The following is a 12,857-nucleotide window of genomic DNA, read 5'->3' on the forward strand; positions in this document are numbered from 1 at the left end:
TGTTAATCTTTAAAACCAAGACAATCTGAAAACTTTTAGTCTATGACAGATCAATCATAAATTAAGAGATGAAGTCACATATATGTTTATAGCAGCAATTATTATAGGTATTATCTATGTATATAAGAACATATTATTGAACAAAGTTCTGTGACGCATCTGTCTGTCTGTTCGGTATAAACTCGAAAATTGCTGAACGGAATTTCATGTGGTTTTCACCAATATTGTGAGTTATTCATGAGGACGGCTTAATGTACCTATATGTATAATTTGTCAAGGTTTTGTGCAAATTGGTTATGATACCTAATTGTTGGAAGTGTCGGAAAGTGTACTTAGCCGCCTCAGAGTTTTCATTAAAACTCTGCCTTTGGGATTATAAAATAGCTACTTACCTAACAATGTATCATAGAATATTTGCGTTTTTATAGGAGGGTTCTTTACGGAAGAAGTCACAGGCATCTGTTAGTCTGTTTGAGACCTTCTGACACAGGTATTTACTTAAAAGAAGGTCTCAGCCCTATTATTTAATGTAATGTTTATAAAAAGGAATAAAATTCATTCATTCATTTATAGTTTATAATCAGTAAATTGGTAAATATGTAGGTACATAGTCTTTCATTACAGGTGTCGATTACTCTTATAAATTTCGAATTATGTACCAAATTACCCCGACCTACATTAGTCAATAAACGATAATCAATAACTGTTACGGCAACTTTATCTATGAAATCAAGCGATCCTATTGTAATTGGTTTCAAAATAATATATAAATTAATTATTATCTAAAGATTAAATTAAGTCCTCAAGGTAAACCCACAGTAGTGTTACACCACAAAGTACCTACCTAGGTAGGTCATTGATAAAAAATGTGATAAAACATTGGAAATAGCGTAAAAAGAAATTAATTTAGTATCATCTAACTGGTGGTAAACTTATAAATGTAAACACAAAATCTCGAGTTAGATGAATTATTTACTTACATAGGTACATATATAATTACATATATAATATGATACTTATCTTTTATTCTATTTCGCTTATAAGGTTAGTGAATAGATTTTTTATAAGGCTATGAAAATTCTACTGATAAAATGAAATTTTTTTTCATATACAATTAGGAGGCATTTCCGCGGATTTAAAATTACAATTTATATTTTTTTTTATATAAGCAATGTCAAAGATCTTTCTCATTTATACACATCATCATCATCATCATAATCATCATTATCATTATCTCATTCATCTTCGCTATCTTTATCATTATCAGGGGATGAACGACCATTTCTGTACATAGCTACGTACGCCCTTTGTAAAGGTTTTCAAACACCATGTCTTGATTCGCGAGCATCCATGGTTCCCTACCTATTACCAGTTTTATGTCAATTATCCATTTAATAAGGATAGGTAAGTAGCTTACAATTAATATCTAAATACGTTTGTCCCTATCTATTGTATTACAAATACCTATGTCATCAAAAAATAATATAATTTAATGTTTATAAATCAAAGTTTAGAGTTTAGACTTTTAATTAGGATTTTCGTTAATTATAGGTAAGTAGTTACATACGTAGAATACGCCAATATCTACCTACGTCTTGTTCAAATTACGTATTTGCCTAGTAAGTAGGATAGCTAATAACGTACGTACGTATCATAAAAACTATTGTTGTTTGAATAATGCATAGGCAAGGTGTTAATTGCAATTATCGATATGAAATATGTAAGTACGAAGCTTAATTAGAAAATATACCTACGTAGTAGGTACTTAGTTTATTTTCAAGTCAAATTTGGTTGTACCACGTTGTACTTAATTTGTTTATAGTTATTAAAACTCAAAAATAACAAATGAAAATTTCAATACCTAACCTTTTAATGCTTACCTAATTTACAAATACCTACCTACTTAATTTATTTTTAATGATCAATTCACTATTAAAATAATATTTTAAACAACTCATTCGTCAGACAGAAACAATTTAACAATACATCATAAAGTTGGAAACTACCTAATTTAATTTTTAAATTGCATTGACCTACTTATATAAACTTCGAAACCTAATTAAACCTACTTCAAGCTTATTTATTTATACACTTATAAAATATTATTAACAACTAGCTAAAATAGTAATTTTCTATCCGATTGATCTCCCTTTCAAACAACTTGTCTTGTACAGACAAAGGCCTCTTCTAATATTTTCCACGTATTACTGTCTTTTGCTAATCGCATCCATTCTGGTCCAAAAAATCATCTTCCCATCTCTTCATCTGTCTTTCTCTATTTCGTTTACTATCTCTAGAATTATTATTATTAACAATATATTATTTTACATATAAGTCATAAGGTAAACTTTAAATTCAACTTTGAATTGAATGGAACGTAATTACAAGTTCGCGCGTGAAATGCGCGCGAAAATGAATATGGAAAAGCGTCGCGGGCGCAGTGCGAGCGGTTGCGCAAACACCATCTAATGTGAACCTATTAACCTCTCCGTGAGGCTCAGAGGCGAAGGCGAGTGGCGGATGAGGAGCCGAGCGTTCATTAGACACAAGGTTGTGTTGTGACTTGTGCCGCAGCCCGCCATCCCGACCCATCCACAGTTCCACACGCGAATTAAAAGTAAACAAACGATACCTCACCTTGCCAACTGTAGTGCACTTCTATTCGCAATCTCATTGTAGAAATTCAAAAGGATGTTGCTATCGAACATATTAGCACTGCATCACAGCCATTTCTTTCACAAAAAAAAAATAAATGAACAAACAAAAACAATCCGAAACACAAGCGCGAGCGATCACAGGATAATCACAACGTCCGATCCTAGGCACGTCCGTGCGCGAGCGACGTCAAATCGAACTGGCCCGGTCAAAATGACGAAAGTGAAAACATCGCACGCACAGAAAAAAAAGGTTGGCGGCGCGGTACAGTCCTTGCAGACCACCTCTCGCGCGGACTCCAGTGACACAGTATAGTAACTGCGCGCCGCGCGCATCGCACGACGCCTATATAACGAAACGCGCGGAACCTCCGACTTCAAACGCCAGCGGACGGCGCAAAAAGAAGATGGGTCCGCAACAGTAGCTAGGAAAGAATGAGCACAAAGAACAGCGACACGTGGGCGCGTTTGCGTGTGAGTGTCTGTGTGTGCGGAGATAGGCGGCCGCAGGAAACACCGTTCTCTTCCAGTATATAGGAAAGACCTTGGATTCGAATCGGCACGTTGCAATGTGTACCGCCGTCGCCTACGCCGCCGTTGCCTACTTGCCGCTGACGGCTCTAACTGATTAAACGATGATTCCATTCTATGGTTTATTTTAAAACTGCATGAAGTGCATCCAATCGCACAGACAATCGTGACGCAGTAAAATAAAGAAACTAAAATATTTCCATTCTCCGTCGCAGCTGGTAATGTTCTTGAACATTATTGTGAATGTAGGTATTTATTCTGATTACAGCCATAGGAAATTACTACTCATTTTGATAGCGCTCAAACTGCGTCATCGAACAATAAAACAAATTAAGTACCTAACCGTTGAAAAACAAATAAAGATTTTAATCATTAGGCAGAAGTAGTTTATGAGAATTAAGATGTTATCTTCCACAGAAATCGATGTGTTATATTGAGGTCAAAGTCATGTCAGTTGCGAGTGTATACTAATTTACAATAGCAAGCAATATTTTGTTTTACATCAGTGTAAACATAGACATGGCCGTGATCGATGTACAAGTTGATGATATAAGACTTCACCATGAGAAATGAGTCAACATAGCCAGCAAGTCGAAAAACAAACATTAGATGAGTTGAAAGAGTTAATGAGTGAAACAGATATTGTTTTAACATATGTTCACTAGATTCATAGTGTAAAGTTCGAGATATCATTCATACTAGCTAATTGGCCAAAGCCTGCGCAATCTGCCTAAGAATATGATTGTACACGCAGGCAATAGTATACTTGTATATTGATATAATCCTGATAGAGACAAATTAAATTTAAAGTATGGAAACCAAAGTATTGAAATGTCCATGTCCATGAATGACCTTGAAATTAGAAACTATAAATCACATATTTGATTAATCAAAGACAGGAAGTGCATTGACAGCAATGTGTGTATTTTCGTGTCAGTTTACTCAGTAATTCGTAAAAAAATATGAAAATGAAGCAATAAAAGCAATGAAAGTTGATAATGATGCCACCGTTGTGACACGTTTCAAGCAAGCACAGTCGCTGGCCATTGCACAATAAGTAAATGAAATTTGAGATAATTATGTAAAGTAGGTCGTTGGACATGCTTTCGGTTTATTCTTTATTAAAATAATGATTTGATATTACACAAAATTTTATTTGAATGTAGTCAGAGTATTACTTTACATAAGCTTAAGTTATGTTTTTACTTAACATTTAGACAATTTTTTAAAGTTATGGTGTCAGTATCGTACAAATATGTTAGCACAAGAAGTACACCGTATATATTAATTTACATAAAAGTTAGTTTATTTATTGTATATACGTCATACAATGTAAGACGTAATGTATAAATACTTTATAATATATATGATTCCATTTAATTTATCGTTTATACTAAAATAAAGGTTACTTAACCTAAGATATACTTATCTAAATATACTCGATAGAAATTGACCTAAATTTAAAACGAGAACAATAAAAGGCTAAAGCCAGTTATAAAATGTGCTAAAGGAATACGATGCACAAAAGAATTTGATATAGGTGTCAATAGCAACACACACCAGCAGGCTGATTCACTAACTTTGATGTATGTTAGTTGACATATACGAAATTGAGATTCTATGTAACAAATGTCATCCGGTGCCTACTGACAACCCTTCGTGGATATCATACAGTAGGTAGATGTTTATTATAATTATTAATAGATTGTTAATAAAGACCAAAGTGACCAGCTGGATGGATCACCTAATGTTTGTCTTTATGAATGTCAAAGAAATGTAAAACATTCTAAAATTGCAATTAAAAATAAGGAACATCAAAAGCCTCTGAACCGGTTATTTAATAACATTATAAATTGTACGACGCAAACTCGTTCCGTTGATAACGTAACAGCATTTCACTTTCCCTTCCACATTCTCATTGTCTAGAACAGCGATTGGATAACTTCGCAAATATCATCTGAACCGCGAACTTACATAAATACCTCAGCATCTGTGAGAATTGCCTTAATTGTATCTTGTATTTAAAATCTTAATTTACCCGCAAATGTTGTTATTGAAACTTTATTTTGTAAGAAGTGAGAGGCTCCCACATTGGCAATTTTTGGCTTCTACCCGTCTTTTGTTCTGTATGTACGAGGGTACGCCATTGTTTTCGTTACGGCGATATTATTGTTTACTTCACTTTACAGGTCAAATACATATTTTTAGGGCATTGTGTGAGTGATATTTTGTAAGAGCAATTTATTTTATTGATGTCCTTTGTAAAGCCCGACAGAAGCCTTTTTGATATTTTTCACTTTCTAAAAGATATTATTAGCAATTACACAGTATTCAAAACAAGTAGTTTTGAATATTTTATTTTTAAAACACCTACTTTATTAATGACTTGTGCTGTTTCTAGTACTAAAAGTAATATCAAGAATAAAGACAAACGTACTACGAAATTAGGTTACTGTCGACATTTCACTGCGAACTCTTGGTGCTTGGATATTTTGCAAACTCTGAATAGGCCATTGTTTAGCTACAAACGAAAGGTCTCGCCAATGTTCTGATAAATAGATCCGTGTAATATGACAGTTCACTATTAATTATCACCAATAGACAGTTCTGTGTGCAAGAAATAGTTGATTGTTCAGCCATTATTTAAATACATTAATGGCTACTTAATTGAAACACGAGCGGCGACAAATGATCGAGGTGGTAATGTATGAATATATAAATACTAAAAAATCTTTGCCTCTAGGGATCATTAACAGTCTTTATTATGAAGAAAGAAAAGAAGAAAAATGCGTTTATTTCAAAACTATGCCACACAGCACAATACTCTCAGTACACCCAGAACAATAACATGCGATGTGTGGCATGATCCAGAAAATAGCCCCAGCTCAGCATAATGACCATTTGAATTAGGACATGTCTTGCTCAATATTAACATTACTTCGCACTGATGTACTAATGATGAAGGCAAATAAGTATAAAATATGTCAGATATGGGCCTATTTTATTAAAGAGCAGTTTGAATATGATATTATAATGTGTAGAAAAAGACATTTGATGTTAATGAAAAAAATACTAGATAAGATAAAAGGTTCAAATACCGAGAAAATTTTAAAACAAGAGACATTCATCGGTACATATTTGCACAGTATAAAACCAAGTTGACTCACGTTATGATTTCATTTCATCATAATTATTGCTAAAGGTCATAGTCACATTTTGCAGAAAGAAAGAAATGGGAATTTCAGATGGCAAAATACGAGACGTCCAGTTTAGTAATCATATAAGTCTTTATAAATGATAAATATTTTAAAATAACGAATACCTAATTCTAATTCTGTTCCAAGTGAAATTGCGACCCAAAATATTTTTTTTTTTTTTTTTTTTTTTTTTTTTTTTTTTTTTTTTTTTTTTTTTTTTTTTTTTTTTTTTTTTTAAATAAATAAATAAATATACTTAAATTATCGAATTTGGAATTTTATGTAAATACAATTTCTAAAACCACATTTTGAAGCTCTAGCAAAATTGACGTAACTAAAATAATTTCAATGTCACAGAGAATCAGGCCCCTGTATTGTAATAATTGTAATTGAAGTAGGTGGAGTTATAGATCTTGTTTATAATTTCTATGATATGAATATGTAACAACTTGTGACAGTGGAATATTATAACATGTTTTATAGCATTCATTTACATATGATTTACATAGTATACGGAACTAAATAAGTCATTATAAAAAGCGAAAATCATATACATCAATAAAAAATACTGTGAAATGTGTAAATAATGATTTATAACTTAATTACTTCATTATACTCTAAACTTTAAGTTTATTATAGCTAACTGAAAAATATTGAAAATTGGTAAAAATAGGGCTAAATTACACAAAGGACAGTCTTATCGATAAGGCGATATAAGTTGTCATCTAGAAAGAAAGTGGTTTGCATTTTATAAACTCTCCTTGTGTTACTTAGCCTTTAGCGATATATTTTAGCGAGGAAAGTTCTACGATAGTAATACATAGAGTTAGAAATACATCGCATACATACATAACACACAGTGCAATGTCGGTAGGTATTCGATATTCTTCTTAGATGGTATTCGATAACAAAAGTAGGCTCGCATATAAATGAGGACGCTTACCAACTCATACAGCCTTCTTTTGTATTTTCTAAAAGGAATTTTTAACTTTTCTTTGTATCCTGGAGTAGAAATAACAAATTTCATATAATAATTAATCGTTAGAAGCGTATAACGTTATATAACATACTTTGACGTTTGATTTAAAGTCAATGAAATTATTTGCAATCGGTCATTGTAGATGCAACATGAAAAGAAAGATGAAAGGTAACGGAGTGACACGTCCTTGAGAATACTTCATCTGATTTGCGTTGGGTTTCTGCTTTTTTGTTTTTGTCAGATTATCACCGAAAATATAACATGATATTATAAAACTCTGGACAAAAGAATTTAACATAACATCTTGAATCATCATTGATCATCAATTCGGATGAATTCTACGACGCCTAAGTCTGTAGATATAATTTTATATATCCTTTTATTTTATTTTTATAATAAGTTTAGGTTAGGTTAGTTACTAGTAATTTAAATATTATTACATCTTGAATTAACTTTTCAGTAAAGTTAACTTAAGAAGGACTATCTGATTCTTCACTGACTATCTGATTGTCTATGCAAACGTTTTGCGGTTTTTGTCACGACTTCAATCATGACGAGCTTGCTTATTGTATCGGAATATTCTGTTGATTTTGCAATGATATCCGTTCTTGAGTACGTACTCTTAAATGTAAAATCTAAATACACAAACTTCTTACTGCCTGTCTGTGTAAGCAGCAAATTATTTCTCATTTTTAAAGTTTATATATTTCAAGTAGCTTTGCAATTATAAACTTTACAGTTGTTCTTTGCTAAAAACCACATTGTGTAAATAAAAGCCTTATTCAAAATCATAATTTTAAGGTCAAGTTAATTGCTTTGATTTATCAGTTTTCACGTCTCTGCTTTTAATAAATCTCAAATCAATCGTTACATCCACTGCAACAAGATATAAAAGAAGGCTTTTGGTAGGGAGTACAAACATAAATTACACTTAAATACATAGTTTGTCTTTAAGATTGAACTCTTATCTTGCTAAACTTTCCAATGCATGAATCCGTTTTACTAACATAATCTATGTATCTATAGGTACAAATACTTGGTCAGAATCGAATTTCAGATGAAATGAATCGAATAAAAATGTCCATTAACATTAAGTAACTAAACCAACTAAAACTAAACTAAAACATCATGAACATTATTAAAGTATATCACCCTCCTCATAATCTTTAACTACACATACCTGATTCAGTGTTGATCACGAGTCTCATTCTGAGATAATAGCCAACCACACTAGACATTTGAGGATTAGCAGATTGAACACACTTAAAGAATTAAGAAAATTCTCAGGTATGCATGTCTCCTCACGATGTTTTAATTCGCCGTTTAACACACGAGATATTTATTTCTTAAAATGCACATAACTGAAAAGAAGGTGCATGCCTCGGACCGTATTCCAACCTACACCCTCCGAAACGACGGCAGTTATATTCATTGAGCTATCACGGCTCTCAACTAAAGTGTTCACTGTGAACATTTTGTAATCAAAAGCTAGTCATCCGTATGATACGCGAGCACAATGTACCGACGAAACTTTCGCCTCGGCATCCCTCTGGGTGAAAGTTGAAAAATATAAGCATATTCATTGTACTTTTGTCAACAGCGTATCACGATGTTTATCTTTAATCTTAATCTCGCTTGTTTAATGTTACGCCCACAAATATTCATCAGTGAAAACGAAAGTTCGGTATGTTCGTTGCGTAATTTTGTTACATTTTTGGATAATCAAGATAATATCAAGGTGCACGAGTTTCCATTTTAGGTTAATTTAAGTAATTTTATTGTTGGACACTGGCTTATAGCCCAAAAAAGAGAGATAATTGCGAGTAAAAGTAGACGCATATCATATGCTAAGGTTATGAATTTGGACATTATTAATCGATATTTTGTAACTTAGTGTTAAAGTTCTAATAATTACTAAATAAGGAAAGTAAAGGTGAAATGTGGACCTCCAAAGTAGATCACACATTAATTTATTGGGTCAGCGTAGCTTAATTAAGCTAACCAATTAATTAAGCTACGCTGACCCAATAAATTAATGTTATTTTAAGTAGACCAATTTCTGAATCAATCAGAAATTGGTCTGCTTAAAGCAGTTATATTGCAGTCTTGTCAATAAATAAAAATAAATACTATTCCTATGCAGCTATTGGAGTTACAAAGTAAAGTCGTCCGTCCAGTTTCGATCTCAATTACGTATGTAATTGCATTCGGCGTGAAAGTGTTTCTGCGAGTCAAATCAAAGCCTATGCATCCGCATCAGGCGTCTGATCCGTCACGAGAGACCGTGGCTGCCATTTATTAATATTAAACGAAAATTCGTTATCCATCTGGCCTTGGACCGCGCTCCTTTCAGTTCTACTTAATGATGACAGTTGCTTGAAACGTGCTGTTCGTAATGGCACCAACTCAACAATCGAGCTGCCGGCGATTGGAAGGTCCTACCGCGTACCGAGAACTGAACTGTCACGAACAGGTTCCGCGTAGCTTGGAACATTAGAAATGAGAAAGATTAAGCGCTTTCGCTCATTAAATGTCAAATGATCAATTAACGAAATGGGAGTTTTAAGTGAAAACGCGCGGCGGTTTTGTAACAGCTATCGAAAGTGAGGCGCGTGGCTGCAGTCGAAAGTGAGACCGTGAGGTTGCGCAGGAACTGCCAACGAAACGTTACGAAGTTTTTATTGTCGGCCGCGCGCGAAATCACTTGAAAGTTGTATTGTCCTTGGATATTTCACTTCTTTATTTGTTGCGTTTCCGACACCCGAGCCGAAGTTCAGTCGCCGGTGACGCCGACTGTGGCGCTTTGAGTGTCGGTGCCGCTCGCGGGTCCCCTTCACTCTCGGCCGTTTAGACTATGTCGTACGAGATGCCTCGCTTTCAATACATCGCAAATCTACGATCCTCTACTGCGGGTGCTAGGTTGAAACAGACGGGAGGGTCTTACCGAGGGATGATGTCGGACGGGAGGTGTTCAGCGGGGCACTCCAGGGTGGCGGGGCGCGGGCGCGCGGGGCTTCCCGGCGCTTGCGCCACTTCCACGCTTGCGACACGCTTCCTGCGGGAGAGTGCGAGGCCGCGCGCGCGTCGGTTGCACAACGCGTGTCGGCGACCCGGTCGCGACTTTCACCGCGGCACTCAAACTCTGCAACTCTGAATCCAGGGCTGGGGCACTTTAGCACTGTAATCCGGGCACAGTCACGGGCGCGTGGTAGCTGGACGCGTGGTGTCGGCGCGACGGCGCTGCGGGCCGCGGGCGCCGGGCGAGTGGCGTGCGCCGGCGCCGCCGTCGGTTGCGCCACGCTGGAAAGTAAAAGTGAGCGGTGGGCGCGGGGCGCGGTGGCACATTTCTCCCACTTTCGCCGCCGTGATTCACGCCGCGCCAAGGTCGCTTCCCGCCACTCCCGCCACGCACGTAGTACTCCCGGGAGTTCCGACGCGCGTCCGGCCACGGCTTCGCGGGCTGCGCGATCTCCAGATATGGAACAAGTTAACATTTTCATTTACTTACATGCGTAGATAGTTTTGGCTGGTGAAAGGCTTTGGCCGTGGCTAGTGACCACCCTACCGACAAAGACGTACCACCAAGCGATTTAGCGTTCCGGTACGATATCGTGATACCGAAAAGAGTGTGGATTTCATCCTACTCCTAAAAAATTAGCCCGCTTCCATCTAAGATTGCATCATCACTTACCATCAGGTTAGATTGTAGTCAAGGGCTAAATTGTAGAGAATAAAAAATAAAGAGTCTCCCAGTCTAAAACTGGTCATTGTATCCAACATAACTGAAAAATTCTTATGAAATCGAATTTCAGCAAAAGGCAACAATGTATTTTGAAACATCAACAAAGGCGATGTTGACTTGGCAGAACACTACGGTCACGATAGCCAAAGAGATGCGAGTTCAAAATGTCGCCAAATGTTTAAAATTGTAACACGAGCTTGTCTTTAGTATAACCCAGTATTGTTACACATCAAACGTTCGTACCTATGGGGCAGAGTTACGCTAAGCTTCGGCAATGAGGTGTCAAGTCAATTAGCCGTGGGACCACAATGGGTCACAGGCTTGCACTAATGCGGACGATGGTCGCTTCGTGTCGGTTCACCACATTTGTTTCAAGGGCGCGAAAGACTACGAATTCCTACACCTAATGATCACTTATTTTCCCTGTCCTTCATTATTATAAGACTACTAGCGGACGCCAGCGACTTCGTCCGCGTGGAATTTAGTTTTTCACAAATCCCTCGAGAACCATGGATTTTTTCGGGACAAAAATAGCCTATGTGTTAAACCATGCTATAATATATCTCAATATCAATTTCAGCTAATTCGGTTAAGTAGTCGAGGCGTGAAAGAGTAACAAACATTCTGCCCACCTATCATTATCCTTTGATAGCAATCCTTTGGAGGATCCTGTAAGGGATCCCTTGATAGCATTCCTTTAGAGTCTTTACTCTAAGGGATCCTATGTTAGCAATCCTTTAGAGTCCTTACTCTAAAGTCTAAAGGATCTTTTGAGATCAATCCTTTAGAGTCTTTACTCTAAAGGATCCCTTGAGATCAATCCTTTAGAGTCTTTACTCTAAAGGATCCCTTGAGAGCAATCCTTTAGAGTCTTTACTCTAAAGGATCCCTTGATAGCAATACTTTAGAGTCTTAACTCTAAAGGACTGCTATCAAAGTATAAATATAATGACCGTTAAGCCGGTAAACTCTTCGAGACACGAGGATGTAACACCACCAAGTTGGCAACCCCAGGCTAAGGATGTTCTAGAAGAAATTCTTGGATGAAAGAAATGCACAATATACTTTTGCACAATTTACTTACAACCTCGAGGTCAGGACAAGGTCAAAGCCACATATTATGATATCCACTGTAACTATGAATCAGGAGTCCTTATTCTTCAGTTGGGTCGGTGCTACATGTCTCTTCCATTCGCTTCTATCATACACCATCTCATGATCTACTCCAAGAAGGGTAACAGAACAATCTAGCGGACGAAGATCGAACCTCAGTTTGTCTCGAATAGGCATTGGAGTTACGAGGCAACTACTTATTATGATTCAGGCCAAAGTCAGATTCTATCGGCGCAATTGGTCTCCTCTCTATGCAGCGCTAAGTGCACAGACTACAATGAGTGTACAACACATTAGGTATATAGGTAAATGAGTCACGGAGCAACTAACCCACTGAACTAGATACAATAGCACATTTGTTGCTTTGTTATCGAAAATTTCAATGGGAACGGATGGGAATGGATAGCAATATCGGACTGAAATTGTACAATTATTTTGCAATAGGATAGTTTGTTGCGAATGGTACAATTGTACTTCGGTGGTATGCTCGTGATTAAGAATGCAAAATATAGGTAGTCTACCAAAGTCACTGATATAGCTCAGCGAATCGCGAAGCTGAAGTGGTAATGGGTAGGCCACATACTTCGAAGAGCCGATGGACGTTGGGGTCCCAAGGTGCTATGGTGACCCCGCATCGGAAA

General features: G+C 36.3%; 1 protein-coding gene across 2 annotated transcripts in view; it reads right to left on the reverse strand.

Moving 5' to 3' along the window:
- The window catches only part of LOC112054560 (transcription factor Ken), a 56,693-nt gene extending 46,036 nt beyond the window's left edge, over nt 1-10,657 (reverse strand). The window contains exon 1 of one of the 2 annotated variants that reach the window (XM_024094391.2): nt 10,306-10,657. Coding sequence is in view for 1 of the 2 variants with exons in the window: in XM_024094390.2 (XP_023950158.1) it covers nt 2,638-2,708 (71 nt within the window). In the remaining variant the exon portion in view is untranslated. Of the gene's footprint in view, nt 1-2,637; nt 3,412-10,305 lie in introns of those variants that run through there. The other variant, XM_024094390.2, reaches the window with a different exon arrangement.
- Nucleotides 10,658-12,857: the final 2,200 nt, after the last annotated feature.

This window comes from Bicyclus anynana, chromosome 1 (genome assembly GCF_947172395.1).
Source record: "Bicyclus anynana chromosome 1, ilBicAnyn1.1, whole genome shotgun sequence".
Classification (NCBI taxonomy): domain Eukaryota; kingdom Metazoa; phylum Arthropoda; class Insecta; order Lepidoptera; family Nymphalidae; genus Bicyclus; species Bicyclus anynana.